Consider the following 17537-nt stretch of genomic DNA (forward strand, 5'->3'; position numbering starts at 1 on the left):
AGTAGAATTTGCAGGCTGACAATTGGATGTTGTGAAATCGAAATAGGTTAATCTTGGGCTCTTGTAAAAAACTCTTTATATCTATATTAAAGTATCTTTTTCAGACATTCTGTAGTGCATAATATTCTTGCTCTTTGGTCATTTACAGAAATAAGTATTTTTATTTATTTATTTTTAATGCTGTTTTATGATACCCATTAGGTCCAACATCGTTTAATGGCAGTTTTCAGTTATAGAAATTTTCTTTTGTTTTGTCTAACACTGAATGTTCGCCATAGTTTTGTGACAGTTGGATTTTTCCTCACCTCCAGTCTATTTGTGAAAGAAATTAGGTTTGGTTAAATACCCCAGGAGCCATGCACTGTACTTGAGCTTGAAATTATGTTGTACTATAGAAAACAGAACTTCATTCTTTCTATGCAGAAAACTTTGTCATCTTAACTTATGCTGCATTTATTAGATGATGACACTTTAATAAATAAATTTTGCCTTTCACTGCTATTAGTATCAAACATTAAAAAAATGTGCAGGCAGTGTTAAATGTATTTAAAAAGTGGAAGTTTAGAGAAATAAAGCTACTCTTCTGTTATCGGAATCGAAGAAAGAAATATATGCATGTATCCACGTGTGTATGTAGATATGTGTGTATGCACAGATACACATATATATGTACATATATACATGCATACATGAGCACATATATCCAGACATTCATTTCTGAATCCCGTCCCGAAGAGTATCGAAATAAGTGGTTTTAGTCATAAAAATAGTAGTTTGTCATGTTAATTTTTTAACTATATGATGCTTTTAATTCTAATTTTTTGCAGATATCTTTAAACTGGGTTTATAAGGAGAAGAATTAGAAATTTCTGCACTTCTTTTCTCTAAGTTAAATGAAGAAATGGATGTAAGGATATTGCAAATACCCTTCGAGTTCAAATTTGAACAATCATGGAAAATTATTAGGAATTAGTCATGACAAATGTGTATCTGTTTTTAAATATGCTTTTCTTTTGCTTTCACTTTCTGTAAATAATTTTTTTAAGCATATGGTACTTTTATGTTAAAGAAGTCACTGTACTTAGTTCTCAAAATTAGCAAATTTAATTGCCTAATCTGTAATGCGCAAAATTTAAATGTCAGTAAAGGCTTATGTGGTAATCTCTTTATTAAGGAAGTATATTTTTCTGTTTACTTCTTGCTGAGAACCTAAGTGATCCCCCCTCTGCCTTTTATTTTTTTATTATGTGCTATAAAGTTGTATTTATGAATAAAAAAGGCAAATAATTAGTAATAAGTCTTTATTTTTCAATGTAACATTATCCTTTTTAGGTAACATATTTTAGGTGTTCACATAATTTCAAGTAATGATTTATTACAATAGACCTCAAAATAATTTTTATTGATGAGATATACTACATAAATTAGATCTTAAATATGTAAGCGTGATTGTAAATTATTTAATTGTTATTAGACAAAATATCTATTGAGAAAATGGCAACAGCTAATTTCTGGATGTCCTTCTATTTATAATTTTTTTTTTTTAAATATTGATCGAGATGATGTACGCTTGAAATGTTTAATGGTACGATGCAGTAAGTACGTTTGTTATGTTATGTACGTTTACAAATACGTTACGTGTAGGTTATTAAGATTTATCTTTAAATAAATGTTTGTCTTTTACAACCATTTTATGTGATTAATTTAACTACAAAAGGAAGTTAACAAATATTCATGGAGTATGTCTTGGTCTTTTGAAATTTGCACTAAAAATATGTTATAGCATGTATTTCTTGCATTCCTGCTGAAAGTTGTTCGAGACCGATCAAGATTACTAAAGAAAGAAACAAAGCAAAAAATATTTAAATCTTAACAATATTCAATTAAAAATTATTATTCTGTTTTTTCTGAAATAAAATTAGCATTAAAACTTTAACTTTCATGTTTTAATGATATTTATTTGTAATCTATAATCTCCTGCCCATCTCCCAACTATAAAAAAAAGTTTAGAGAATAAGAGAAAGTCATAAAAGCTGTTTTGTTGGAAATTTTGGGAAGTTAGACTAGTCTGAAATTTTTGCGATACTGTGAGTATTAATGTAGGAATGCTATTGTGAATAGCTGCAAGTGTAATAAAAAAAGTCCATGATTATTTAATGTGTGCATTTTTTTTTCAAAAATATGCTTTTGAAATTTCAGATTATGACTCACAAGACTTCCCATACATTGCTGAAAATGCAGTAAAATGTTTTGAATGCCTGAAAGTAATGCTACCTAAAATAATTCAGCTGAATAATTCTGGAAGGTGCCATTTCCTGATTCGTGTTTTAATACTTTGTGGTACACATAACAAGCAATATTTCTGGAGTAGTAAGGATTCGATTTCTGCATGTAAAGGTACTTTTTCTTTTATTTTTCTTATATTGTTAATTTTTAATAGAAGGATCAAGGTCTTAACATCTTTAAATCCCCACTAGAGCTATTGTGATTTTTTTAGGAAGCTACTCAATGAAAGTATAAAAAATTTACATATTACTTTGTTTAAAGCAAATGAACAGAAATGTGGTAATTTTATAATTTTTTTTTTTTTTTTTTTGAATTGGAAGGAATTGGAACACAAAGAAAACTCATACTAATGCCAATTTCTTCTTCCAATATAGTTTTATTCCAGAGTCATCCTATTAGTTTTAAATAAGACAATGTAGTATATACTGCAGGCTTTATTATCAAGAAATAATGGAAAAATTTATGATGCTGCTCTTAAAAGCAAAATTTCCATTAATTCGAAAGACTCAAATTATTTTAAAAACAAAAGCAGCAGTCATCTCTCTTATGTATTTTTATGCCGTCTTTTTCTGTAATATTATGAATTTGTCATAGCATACATTGAGTTAAATAAAAGGGAACAAATTAATAAAGTATGAAATAAAATGTGTAACTATGCTTTAAGAGGGAAGTTTGAAATTAAAATTATTAACTGGAACTGACAAATTTTATTAAATGTATTTGGCTTCTCTTCATCTGGTAGAAGTTAATTAATCTTTGGATTGGGTTAGTTTGTTGATGAAATTCAGGGTTTTGTGACAGTTTTACAGAAGCAGTGTTATCTACTTGAATTTCTGAAACCTTATATAACTTGGTAACATCATTAAATAGTTAGTTTATATTTTGTTTTTCAGATTTTGATCTTACCAGTGCCACTTGTTCACTTGTATTTCCTTTCTTCTGACTTCTAAATTCTTTTTCATAACAACAAGTTGTGCTAATAACTCATCAACTTTTCACTTCTTTTCACTCAAAAGTAACCAACTTGATTTAAGCAAACGATATTGTTTGGGTAAGACATCTAATATCTTGCAGTTGAGTAATCTAATATCTTTCATGTAGCTTATTTTTATTTTAATTTTCAAGGCCTGAGATCAACTCATTCTATATTCTTTCTTTTTACTTTCTTTCTTTTTTTTTTTTTTTTTTTTTCTTTGGAAAAAATGAGCTGAGTTTTTTAATATGGAAAACATACATATATTATACAGATGATTTTCTGATAATACATTAAATAACTTATGTAATTCCAACCACACCTCTCTAACAGTCTGATAATTTTCTGAGTACAGTCAAAAGTCGTTAATCCGGACTCGTCGGGACTTCGGCGATTCCGGATTATCGATTTTTTCGGATTATAGATCATCAGTTTAAATCAGGAAGATGGCATGCAAAAATTACAAAATTAAAAATATGAAACCGTAATTTATGAAATAAAGAACAATTATGATCTAAAGGGTATCAAAATTTACAAAAAGAAAAAGCTCAATATTTATTTGTTTACTTTATTAAACATTTCCTTCAATGTAAGTTGCTTCGTTTCATGTGATAATACTTTCTCTTTAATTCTATTAAACAGACATAATTTCTTGTTTAGTTACAAAGTTCCGCTGTTCAAGTCCTATAATTGCTGTGTTGAGAATACCGACTAATTTGTCAATCGAAATGTTTTCGTTTTCAATAACCTCTGGGTCACTTTCTTCACTATCAGAAGTGAATTATAATGACGAGGAACTTGATTTAAATCATATCAAAGACAGAATGAAATACTACACTTAGTATGGAATTATAAACCAAATAAAATAAAAACATCTGCCCTGAAGATAAGGATAGTGCTGACAAATCAACTTCCAATCCGCCGCGTGAAATTGATAAACAGATTTCGGATCTCAAAACATACTTTCGCTTTGTAGATACAAATTACATATTAGTAAATATATATGGGAAATTCTGTTTGACATAATCTTTCTAATCTATCATAATCTAATAATGACGTTTCTGCCCCCCCCCCCCCTCTGCCGCAGAGCAGCCTGAAATTGATAAACAGATTTCGGATTTCAAAACATACTTTCGCTTTGTAGTAAATATATATCGGAAATTCTATTTGACATAATCGAAAGTTCAAGCTTACTTTTATAAAATTGCTCTAACAGTCTGCAAAAAATAATAAGCCGGATCCAATTCGAAGATTAAGGAACAACGCAATCGGCAACATTAACTGAATTAGATAACTTTAGCTTAGCGTATAACTCCGTTACAATTTAAACGCGCATGCGCACAAACATATTCGCAGCCGTAAGGGTCTTACGCGCTCTCGTAAACGCCTGTACGCATGCGTGAACGCGACGCATGCGCAGAAAGTTTGTAGCTTTGAGGTCCGGATTATAGATCATTCCGGATTATGGGTGTCCGAATTAACGACTTTTGACTGTAATTTTTTATGTCATAGAATTCATCAGTACCACCATAGCACTTATATTTGCATTTTGGAACTTCTTAACAGCTTTATTGTATTTCTTTTTGTGAGCAACTAAAACATCTATTGGAAGGTCTTCAGGTTTCACTAAAGTTCCTTCAGCAGCTTCTAGAGCACCAGGATATCTCTTATTTTTTATTGCATTTGATAAAACAAATTTTATCCTGTATTTCCATAGATGCCAATCACTTTTGCCTACTAAAGATTTTACTTGGACCTTAGATAATTCTATCCTTTGATTTTCAACCACTTTCAATTATTATGGTAAAAACAAAACACTCACTAGGTTAAACTTAATGAGATTCCTTCTACTCTTAGGGAAAACATCAATTCAAACATTACATTCATGCTTTTTTTTTAAGCATTAAATATCAGTTTTATAAGATGAACCAGCAAATCCATGTTATCCATTACCATATTTCCCCATGTATACAACACCATTTTTCTTTAAACATTTCATGTCTAAAAAGTCGGTATGTCTTAAACAATAGTGGCGCTGTGCCGACAATATTAGATGCAAATGAGGTTTAGCTAATGGATAGAAGTTCTGACAAGTGATGATGAGTTGTATATTAAATAAACATTAATTTTAGTAACTTTATGTAATAATTTTATTCATGTTAAATTGTAATCGAGCATGCCAATAAAAACCAGTCCATAAAGCAAATAATTCTTTATTTTTTTTAATTTTGGGGATCCAAAATGAAGATACGTCTTGTACATGGGGATAAATGGTAGTTTTACATTATTAAAATATATGATTCAAACAACCAAACAAAACACGATAAATTATAATGATTTTTATAAAAAATGATTTGAGGCCTCAAAATAATTTAAGATTTGTGTACACTTTTCTTCCCCCCCAAAAAATTTCTCTTAATTTTTTTTTATAAACTGGCCTCAAAATTTTTTTTTCAAAATTGATTTTTTGGCTCTCTTATTTTTTATTGCATTTAGATTTTAAATTAGGTAGATACATTTAGTTGGTGTTTTAATTATTTTCATTAATTCATATTAATTTAGCTGTAATGGAAAAATACTAGTTTCACCAAAATATTAATTAACTTGAAATACTATAAATGATGTAAGGCAAGTTTGCTTGGAACATTAACAAGAATTCAAACTTGGATTAGCATTGCTTTTATTTCAACTGATCTATGTCTGTTTTCTTTAGAAAGCAAAAAACTTTTCAATAAGAACAGTGTTAATCTAAGTTGAATTTGGATAATTGTAAATGATGTACAGACCCTCCCCACTTTATGCACTTTCACTTAATGAACTTTCTCAAATACAACCAACATGTTCTCAAAGAGCAAAATTTTTTCTAAGTTGAAAAGAAACTAATGTAAAAAGGAGTGTCAAAAAGAGAAATTCAAATGCTGACAATGATAGTGTTAAAAAATGACATGCTAGTTGATTTGAAACAAAAGTTGCTATAATAAGATTTGAAAGTGGTTGGAAATTGTTGAATGTTGCTCATTCGAATAGTATGAATTGTTTAACAATCAAAAGAATTTGTGAAAATCATAATCACATACTTGTATATATCAAAGGTGCAATGCTAGTGTAATCAACAGGTATCAGTTAAAGGTGCATGCCGATGCAATTAACAGACTTGATGCGTCTTGAAGAATAACAGAGGTAGTGGATCAGGAAGAATCTGCGAAAGTTAAAAAGTTCAACACAGTTAATGACAGTAATATTTCCAAGTTTGAAAAAGACTTTATTTTTTTAAAAAACAAATACTTAAATCCTAAGAGAACTGCTAAAGTGTGCTATGCAGTATGCAATATGGTGCTGTCACCTTATTTACAATAGATGAAAAGGAAATTCTGTTCAGAGAAGTTTAGATGCTTTATTAAGAAAATATAGGTTTAAAATTGTCTAAACAAGAATATACTTTAGAAAATCAGTGTTATTTATCCATGTGATATATCAACTCCTTCAACTCTTCATCACAAATGTCTTTTTACATATCTTTGTGAGCCTTCGGTGTATGAGTTTGACATTGGTTCACATCCACCCATGTGAAGAGCCTCCTCATCCTTACCTCATCCATACATGCCTCAAAGAGGACAATCCAAGGTACTGTATAGTAAAATAATTCTTTATTTATTGATATTCTATTCATAATATAATACATTTAAAAATTTAAATATGTTATTTATTTACATTGGTATTTTGAATTGTTTATTTGATAGTATTAATAGCTTGTATCTCATTAACATCATTGGAGATATGGATGGAGAACTTAGTAATATTTTATGAAAAAATTCTTGACACAAACTGTCATTCATACGATAGCTCATAAGGTGGGCAACATCTGTATCTTATTTAAAATCAGGCACTATTTTTATATTTCAAGTTGACATGTTTCTATTTGATAACAAATGCATTTTATTTTATTTAAACTAGGTTATTTTATAAAAATATTTTATAGAAATTAATATACTTTTTCTCTCGATGTATTTTATGTTGATATATATTTTTTTAATTAACTAATCATCCTCATTTAATGTTACTTAATATTTTTTATTTATTTATTTATTTATTTTTATTTTCCAGATTTTCAGAATGAACTTTTGAAATATCTGAAATATAAAGACTTACATAGTCTACTCTGTGATGATGCATTTTACCCAACAATTTTTAAAGGAATACTTAAAACAATGAGACCGTCTTTGTTGAAAGAAACATGGATGAGAAATCCAAGTTGTTGCTTTGTCTTCTTTTGGATATTAAGTAATGTTAAAGTAAGTGATCAAAATGTTCATAAATTTTTACTTTTAGCATTTACATTTGATACATAGATAAAAACAAATGTTGTAAAAATGTATGCCAGTGCCATGCAGTATGATAATTAGGAACAGAAGTATTTTTTTTCCAAAGTACTGAAAATAAAAAATAAAATATCAAAGGATTCAGATTTTAACATTGCACATATGCATTTATGAAAGGATCATTATGTTCATTCTGAGCTCACTGTGCTCTTGGACTCATTCCTGCTAACATAACTTTTTTTAGTCTTTTTAACTTCATTATTATGCATCACTTTCTTCACACTTATGCCACATAAAATTCAGCAGCAGAATCACAAAATTAAAAAAAAAAAAAAAAAAAAAAAAAAAAAAAAAAAAACTTGCATTTGAAATTTTTTAATACAGTATTAAGTGTTACCATTAATTCTTTTTCTGTCTTTTCCTAATGTCAATGTTAGTAAGATGACTTACACAACTTCTTTTGTCTTTTTAGCTTTATTTATTAAACATAATTTTTGTCATACTTGTGTAATTCTGTAGCTAAATCACAAAATATTAAAAAAAACAGAATATTTGTTGTAAGCTCCATGATTTATAATTGTTAACGCTATTCAACAGTCGTTGTGTTCCTTTTTAGACAGAGTTTTGCTTTTGTAGTTTGGCAACAGTAAGAAAGATGAGAATAAGGTTTTGATTTCCTAAAGTGTGTAAGCAAATAAAGTTTGGCTTTTCAAGTAAGAAAATGCAATTGTTTATTTTAAAATATTTATTTTCAAGTGCTATAGAATGGAATCAGATTTAATTTAAAGACGACTGAATGAAATAATATTCAGGTAGATTCAACGCAACATTAGTGGTGACAACCAGGACGTGATCTCACTGGATTTTGAAGGTAAATACGGTGAAACTTTTAAGCATGGAATTATTAGTAAAGAAACATTCGCCTGTTCAAGCTAATTTTACTAAAACTTTTAATACCTTGAGTGATTTATTAAATCAGGAAAAACCTAATGAGGTAGAAATTCAATCAAATTTTACTAGTTTAAAAAAGGATAAATGCTCATTAATTGCATTTGAATGAATGCATAATTAATTTGTTAATAATGTAATAATCAATGTTGTAATAATTAATAATTATTATTATGTGTATGACTCTTGTATTTTCAAGAAACATCCAAACTTTAAAATTAAATATCCCAACTGGTTTTTTTACAGTGAAAGAGTCGCTTATTTTTATTTTTTATTTATTTATTTATTGTGTGTGTGTGTGTGCTATTTTTAGAGTGAATATAAGTTTCTACTAAATATAATTATATAGACTGGAAAACCATATAAAATGTTCATAATTATTACAGCACTGATTTTTTTTTTAAATTTAAAATTACCGTAATGTGATTATTATTACCTTATTTAGAACATTTTTATAACTGAATTATGTATCTCACCAATGAAATAAAAAGTGTATAAGGACTTTTATTCGCATGCTGTAACACATTTAAATACAGAATACTTCATTGCAATTTTTATTATCTGGTACTTTCTTGTGAGTTACATTCGTATATTCTTCAGACATGAGTTTCAAATTATCAATTGTTTTCTCATCAAAAAGCAAATGAACTACTAACAGAATAATTCATAATATTCAGAAACAGTGAAAGAAATTTTATTCCTTGGAAAATTATTTTTTCATAATTCTCTTTGTAGAAATAATCATTGCAATCTGTATTAAGTAAAGAATGAATGTTATAAATCATTTTTTATGAATTGCATTGGATAGCTGAACTAAAGAATTTAAAAATAGTAGTTCTTTTAAGCTTATAATATGGACTGTGAAATGCTTTAAATTTTATTTCAGTGATGTCTATAGTTTTTTATTTAATTTTATTTATTTGTTAGTTATATTTCAAAAGGTTTTTTTTTTTTAAGTGTGCATTCAGGCAATTTAGCTCTCTCCGTCAATATTTGCATATTTCATGCTTCCTTAAATTTAGGTAATATCAATTTAAATTGATGTATCCTCTATTAAATGCTTTAAAATTCAAGTAATTATTAATATTGTGTGTTGCACATTTCAGTAGTGATAGGACTAAGTCAGTTTACATTTGTTCAACAAAATTACTTCTTAAAATATTTTTAGTTCAGGGAAACATTTATTAAAATTAAACTGTAATATTATTTAGAAAGGTATGTAACAAACTAGCTCTTAAAAATTTTTAATCCCTCCACTGCACTGCATAGTAAAATTCCAAAATATTACTTTTGATTCTTTTTAAATAAATGCATTTGAATGAATAATTAATCAACTTTGTCCTTTTCCTACTGAGTGCTAATAAATAGCAACATTGCTACCTTGACTATAAACTGAACCTAGCATAAATTATTATCTATTCATTGTATTGCATAGCATTACTGTGTAGCTTTAATGAAAAAATGTAAGACTGAATAATCCTGCAATATCTGAAATGAAATATTTTGGTATGTATAAATAGTAGTATTTGTTTAAGTTTTTTAATATTAATTTTGATTTACTCTATGTTTTGCAGCATCCTCATTTAGTTGATTATATTCAGGATATTTTTCCACCGCCTTTCATGTTTACTTCATATTATGCAATCCCACAAAAAGTTATTGGAATTCGTTGTTTTGATCACATACTTGACAATATTGTAAGTAAATAAAGAATCTTGAAAAGTTGTAAACATAGTCTATGTTAATCTTGAAAAGTTGTAAACATAGTCTTCTTCCCCCTCATATATATATATATATATATATTTATATTTTTTTTTTTACAGCCACCAAGCCTTTTGAAACTGGATGGGAAAGAGGATGTCATCTACCATGTTCTTAAGCCTATTACTTATTCAAGAGAACTTCCTGTGATTGAAGTAGTATTTCCATGCATTTTAAAACTGCCTATGATGAGACAACAGAAGGTAAGTCTTCATTTCAAGTATTTTAAAAAATAGTGTTGAAGGCACATAATGATAGCTGAACATTATTCTATAATCGGTGTGCAGATTCACGCATCTATGGTTGTTTGTACGTTTTGTTTTTGTGGCTAATGCTGAGACTTGGGGTAATCAATAACTACATAATAATAATTTCTTTTCACTTAGATATCAGACAATATGCATCTATTTTGTCACAGTGTAAAATGCTTTGAAAAGTGTTTTACATTGTGCCAAAATAAAAATGAAGATGAGGCACAAGAGAGATTCATAGTTTTACTGTAGCATCAATGATATAAAAATGATTATTTCTGGTAGTACAAAATTAAGTGTTTTATGTCATTAGTTTGCATATTAATACTTTTCATACGTTTGCATATTATTACTTTAATTTCTTTTGTTAAAGCTGCTATTTGCATTACAGATTTATTCATTTAATTCATTAGATATGAACTGTATATAAATGGTATGACTGCATAACTTATGAGAACTTAACAGATCATATATTTTATATATGTTATATAAGGCTGATAAAAATAATGTATGATTTTTAGCTTGCCAAAATTTAAATGCACAGAAATATGCTAAAGTATTCTGCAATATTTATATATATATATATATATATATATATATATATTTGTATAATCTTGATACCTCACTTTCTTTACCAACTTTACTGAACACTTCCATAAATTTTTTGTTGATAAATGATATCATATGATAAACTATGTGTCCATTGTATTGTATTTTATGAATCTTGCTTGAATGAAAATACTACAAAATCAATAATTCAAAGTATCAAGGTACTGTCAGTGAATGACATTGTCAAAGGGGGTTTAGGAAATTCTAATGCAGCCATTTTGGTCTTGAGGATGAGCCTAAAAGTGGGCAGCAGGAGATGGATAAATATGGGCTGAAAATGCTGGTAGGATTAAATCCATATATTGTGAGTACAGAAATAAGGGTAAGGCTTCACTGTTCGTGTTCATTAGCAATAAATTACTTGAAACAGATTTAAAAAACAAAAAAATTCTGAGATTAGTGCTTGGGCTCCATGGGAACTTACAGTGGAAAATTATTAGGAATGAGTTTCATTTGCTTTTTTCTGATCAAAAGACAGAAAGAGGAGACTTTCTTAAAGCATATAGTGATTGAAAGTGAGAAATGAATTTTTTTTGAGCTATTGTTGTTTAAAAAAGACAGTTGGTAATCCCAAAGAGTAATTAATCAACAGATAAAGTTTTCTGAAATTAGTGTTTGGGCTTTATGGGAACTTAAAGTTAAAAATTGTTAGGAATGATTTTGTTTGCTTTTTTCTGGTCAAAAGACATGAAGACCCTTTCTTAAGGAATATTATGACTGGAAATGAGAAATGGATTCTTCGAGCTGCTGTTGTTCAAAAAAACAGTTGGCAATCCTAAAAGTAATCCAAAATTTTGCACAATAGAAGAATTGCATTGAAAGAAAATTTTGGTTTAATATAATTAGGTCTGGAAAGTTTCTTTTTAATCTGTTAGAAAATAACCAGAAAATTAATTTAAAACAACTGCTGTCATTAGTTACATTAGTTATATAACCTTAAATATGTATTAATCATCAAATGACTGACATAGATCAGTGAGTGTGATGAGATTCTTCAGCAGGCCACATATGGCAAAAAGGATTCAAGAAAAGCTTAATGCTTTTTAAAGGAAACTTCTCCAGGCTAACGTCTAGATATTATCCACTCGGATAATTTCCTGCTCAGATCACAGTGGTATTTTCTTGATGGTAAGAACTTCCACTGTAAACGGGAGATCAAAGATGTAAAGAAAAGCATATTTCATCGCAAAGTTGAAAGAATTCTTCAAGAAAGGGGTCAAAAATTGGCTGAAAGATGGGCAGCCACAGAAAGTGATGGAGACTACATTATTGGTTTAATTTTTGTAGCAAAAAATTTTTGTCATTTGAAATTTTTGTCTCTGTCTTTCGTTTCTGTTTAATCTGTTACTTTATAAATATGCATACAAATATATAAAAATCCATATCAATCACTACGTCTCTCTTGTATTTGATAAATGACTGAAAGTTAAATGACAGATGTTGAGTGTTTTTAATGTCTAATTACTTATCCGTATATGTCTGTAGAGTAAATTTAGAGATACTTGTAAAATGCATTGAATCTCTAAAACCTGCCTTCGCATTACTTACTGCATCTATGGTTAAAGTTCAAAATATTTAACTCTGTATTACAGCATAAATTGTAGCTAAAAGACTATAATATCAGTATACGATGGAAGTTTATCTTCATGTATTCATATATTTGAAAGATGAATTGTCCTAATACAGTCAAAAGTCGTTAATCCGGACTCGTCGGGACTTCGGCGATTCCGGATTATCGATTTTTCCGGATTATAGATCATCAGTTTAAATCTCGTAAGATGGCATGCAGAAATTCTAAAATTAAAAATATGAAACTGTAATTTATGAAATAAAGAACAATTATGATCTAAAGGGTATCAAAATTTACAAAAAAAAAAAAAAAAAAAAAAAAAAAAAGCTTAATATTTATTTGTTTACTTTATTAAACATTTCTTTCAATGTAAGTTGTTTAAGTTGCTTCGTTTTATGTGATAATACTTTCTCTTTAATTCTATAAACAGACATAATTTCTTGTTCAGTTACAAAGTTCCGCTGTTCAAGTCCCATTGATTGCTGTGTCGAGAATACCGACTAACTTGTCAATCGAAATTTTTTCGTTTTCACTAACCTCTTTGTCACATTCTTCATGTCTTTATCCATTTTTTGCAGCAATTCCACTTTTTCTTTGTTGGACATCGAAACATACTTTCGTTTTATAGATCCTTTGGAAGTTCCAGCATCGGAAATTCTATTTGACATAATCGAAAGTTCAAGTTTACTTTTATAAAATTGCTGTTACAGTCTGCAAAAAATAATAAGCGGGATCCAATTCGAAGATTAAGGAACAACGCAATCATTAACATTAACTGAAATAGATAATTAGATCATTTTAGCTTACACCGTCCGTTATACATTAAACACGCAGGCGAAAACGTATTCTGCACTTGCGCACACGCATATGCGCAGTAGTCAAGGTCTTACGCGCACGCCTAAAACGCCTGTGTTCATGTGCCAACGCAGCGCACGCGCAGAAAGTTTTTAGCTTTGAGGTCCGGATTATGGGTTCCGAATTAACGACTTTTGACTGTATGTGAATTAATTTAAACAAAATTAATTATTAAGTCAATTTTTCAGGAACATTAATTATTAAATATAGCAAAGTAATTGTTATCTTTGATGAATTTTTATTACATTTAAGTGAGTGGCTTTATTTTAGTTCAAGTATTGTTAAAAAGAAGGGAACTGAATAAGTGTGTATAGTGTGTTCAGGAACATTTTTTACTACTATATGTCAATTAGCATTCAGAGTAAAGTTTACATAAATAAAGATAAATCACATCTATTTAAAATGATAGTTCTTCACTGTAAAGTGTTTATGGGGAAAATTTGCAGTCATCTATCTAAATGGTATCTGGGAAAGTTTTATCTTGCATGCTTGAGTTGAAAAACAAGATAAGAGTACTTTTTAGCAGTATAATAATGATTTTGCTGATTTGTTAGATGGCAAATTATGGTGAACTAAGCTAGCTGACATATCTGATATTTTTGTTATTTTTAATAGGATAAAAAAGTATGCAAGGTCCAAAAGAAAATATTTGAACCTCAACCAATAAATTGTTGGGATTTCAAAATAAATAAATAACAATGGAAGAGTTAAAACGAAGGTAGTTTAGAAACATTTGAGTCAGTTATGAGAGGATATTATAAAAAAATTCATAAAATAGTTGTGGATCATTTGAAAATACTAGAGCAAAGAATAATTCATAACTTTCCAGATTTTAAAAATATAAAAAATTGGTTGGGTTCGAAATCCATTTATGATACAGTGCATCAGTATATGAATTAACTTTGATACCAGAGAAATGATTTTGATATGTAATAACCAAGATTTATTTACAAAATATTCAGAAGAATCAATTAATTAATTATGGATTAATCTTAGATAGGACTATACAGTAATATCACAGAAAGCTTTAATTGTGTTATTACGGTTTTCCAGATCTTATATGTGCAAATTAAAATTTTTCGCTTTGACCAACATAAAAACAAAAAAATTCGGACTTTTAAATACGGATCACAAAATGAGAGTAGCATTATCATTTTGTGCTCAAATATAAATAAGTTACCAAAAAGCACCAATCTTAAATTTTGCATTGAAAGTAATTTCTAATTTATCATTAAATAAACATTTTGTTTATTTGTAATGCAATTTTATTTCATATTTCATTGAAGATTGTTGTTGTATGATATTTTTACAAAATATAGTATAACTACATCAATCAATTAGCTGAGTAAAATTCTTTTAAATTTATCTTATACTTAAAGTTAGGCTGAATTTTTAAATTGTTAGAAGTGTACCTTAATGAAGAGTTGAGAATCACTGGTCTGAGGAAAGGGATGCCTTTGTTGAGGTCTTTCTAAGGAAAACTGGTTCATGTTCACAATACACTTGGGGAAAACCAATCATGCAGCCATCCCGTTAACCTTAGAATGAATTCAAATTGAAGTATCAGCATTTAGTGGTCTTAACCACTTGGCCACTGCTGTGTCCCACAAGTGTTTGTATGAAAGGAATGAATTTTGAAGCAGTAGTACTTTTACAGCAAATATTATGCATTTTTTTTTATGAATTGCAAAGTCCTGACCAGATGCTAACAAAATCATTTTAAATGAAAATAAAAGCTCATATGAGTACTTTCAGAAGATTAATTTTAAAAAAAATATTACAAAACATTTTATTTTTAAAAATACTTTTGAAAATAACAATATGGTCTTATAAAAGAAAGAAGCCTATTATATTATCTTGCTGCAATGTGAAAATTACATATGCCCTTCTATGGTATTTATTAAATATATAATTAGAAAAAAAGGTGATAAAGATATTGAAAATGCAGCACCAAGGAGTGGCTCAAAAAGTATGCAAATTTCAGGTTAGATGCATGTCACAGCATTTCAGAGCATGTTGAAGAAGATATAAGGGAAAGAACCTGCAGAATGTTCAATTTTCATGTCATTATTTCTGCTAGGGAAATCATCATAGAAAATTTGTTCCTGTCTCAGAGGGCATGAATAATAGCAGGGAATGCCAGGCCATTGTCAGTATAGGCAGTTCCAGCAGACATACGAGTCTGCTGATTATTAACAGTGTGATTTATGAGTGATTTATGAGGGGCTTAGTGATCGAACTGAGAAGGGCAGTTGGTCCATACAACAAATCTCAGGCGACACACAGCTGGACACATCCACAGTTCACCGACTGTGGTGATGATGGTTAAGACAAAGAAATATGGCAACTTTGAGGGGTGCTGGTGTAGCCAGCAAGTGTGGATCAACGCGTCCATTGACAAGCGGTGGCGAACCCACAAGCTACTTCTACCTCCATTCTGCAGCATGTTAAAGACACCCTGGATGTTTCCAACCAGATCCATTTGCTGTCAATTGGTGGCTAGTGATCTGAACTCGTGGCATCCATTAAGAAGACTGCCACTAACACCACATCATAGACGGCAACGGTTGCAATAATGCTGGGCTCCAACGATGTGGTCAACGAAATAGCACAGGGGTGTGTTCTCGGATGAGTCATGCTTCTGTTTCTCCAATGATAGTCACTGCATACAAGCATGATGTTGATGTAGAGACAGGTCGAATCCTTCAGCAATTGTGGAATGCCCCCCGGCACAACAACACAGCATCATAGTTTTGAGGTGCAATTGCCCTTTTATAAAGTGTAAAACACTATAAAATTTTGCACTGATTGTCTAAGATTGATTGCATTGCAAAATAATGCCTATATCCTTCAGGGCTAAAATTAAAAGCTTTGTGCAATGTTAGTCTTTGGTAGCATTGTTTTTTACTTAGTGCAATAACTAAAAGACATGAAAATTCATTCACCTGACAGATTTGATAAAAGAAATGAAAATTCCTTGTTAAAATGTGATAAAGAGATGAAACTTCTTTTACTTATACTTTGAGGAAGTAAAAATAAATACAAATGACTAAAGAAGAAAATGCCAGTCGATTAATATGAAGACATTTAATTATGTTCACAAAACTATCTATACATATTGAAAAATATAAGTTACTAAATTATTATGAAGGTAACTACATTCCAAGTCTCTCAAACAGTCCCTAATACTGTGAAAGAGTAAGTCAAGAGTTCTGAGTTCTTTTGGGGATTTTCCATATTAGCTGTATATTCCTTACTATTGTAGTTAAAGCATTCTCATATCAACACTGCTTAACATCACCTAGCTCAATTAGCTGAAATTTGAGATCTAAATGCTTTCTAATTTTTTTAAAATATCATTTATGAGTTTTTTTTTTTTTTTTTTTTTTTTTTTTTTTTTTTGTATTAATAGGAGATATCAGTGATAATTCAAAATAAGTGCATGATGTATGAGTGACATTTATGCAGAACATATTAAAACAAAATTTGTGGCTAAATTTGCCTGTAAGGTTTGTCTTAATTTTTCTAACAGTTAATTTTAGTCAAAGTTGCTTTTCTATTCCTTAACTTCAGCTTACAACTTCCAGCCAGAACATATTTTCAGAATCGCGTTTGAAGGCAAATGGGGAAAAGTATTTAACTGTGAAGTTCTTCTGACTTTGTTAGAGAGCCAGAGATTCTGACTAGCATGCGTTCGCCTTTTTAGGCTACTCTACATCTTAAACTATTATTACTCTCAGCCGTACTTTAGGCCCTTGACAGCTTCATCCTTATTTAGCATTAAGCGGTCAACACTGTTAGAATCTTGATAGCTTCTGCTATATCTTTTTAGTTAAGATTAGTTAAGTTTTATTTCATAGTTTACCGAGTTCAAGCCCGAGTGGGGGCTTTAGTATAACTCCAAGCAGGAGTTGACTGTTAAACTTTATTTGGAATAATAAAGGGTAATTAACCCTTCTCGAGTT

The 17537-nt window shown here is 29.3% G+C and overlaps 1 protein-coding gene and 1 long non-coding RNA gene across 5 annotated transcripts in view; one reads left to right on the forward strand and one right to left on the reverse strand.

The window, feature by feature from the left end:
• LOC118184360 (uncharacterized) overlaps nt 1–17537 on the reverse strand; it is a 123462-nt gene that overhangs the window by 76119 nt on the left and 29806 nt on the right. For all 3 annotated transcript variants that reach the window (XR_015044084.1, XR_015044082.1, XR_015044083.1), the window contains exon 2: nt 6337–6458. This is a non-coding gene — a long non-coding RNA (uncharacterized LOC118184360). The remainder of the gene's footprint in view (nt 1–6336; nt 6459–17537) is intronic.
• Nucleotides 1–17537, forward strand: part of LOC118184359 (TELO2-interacting protein 2-like) — a 54568-nt gene that overhangs the window by 13362 nt on the left and 23669 nt on the right. For both annotated transcript variants that reach the window (XM_035354018.2, XM_035354019.2), the window contains exons 3-6: nt 2200–2397; nt 7364–7551; nt 10101–10223; nt 10350–10490. In XM_035354018.2, the coding sequence (XP_035209909.1) occupies nt 2200–2397; nt 7364–7551; nt 10101–10223; nt 10350–10490 (650 nt within the window). The remainder of the gene's footprint in view (nt 1–2199; nt 2398–7363; nt 7552–10100; nt 10224–10349; nt 10491–17537) is intronic.

Source organism: Stegodyphus dumicola, chromosome 1 (genome assembly GCF_044657685.1).
Source record: "Stegodyphus dumicola isolate Sdum_Otavi_A_Nest chromosome 1, ASM4465768v1".
Classification (NCBI taxonomy): Eukaryota; Metazoa; Arthropoda; class Arachnida; order Araneae; family Eresidae; genus Stegodyphus; species Stegodyphus dumicola.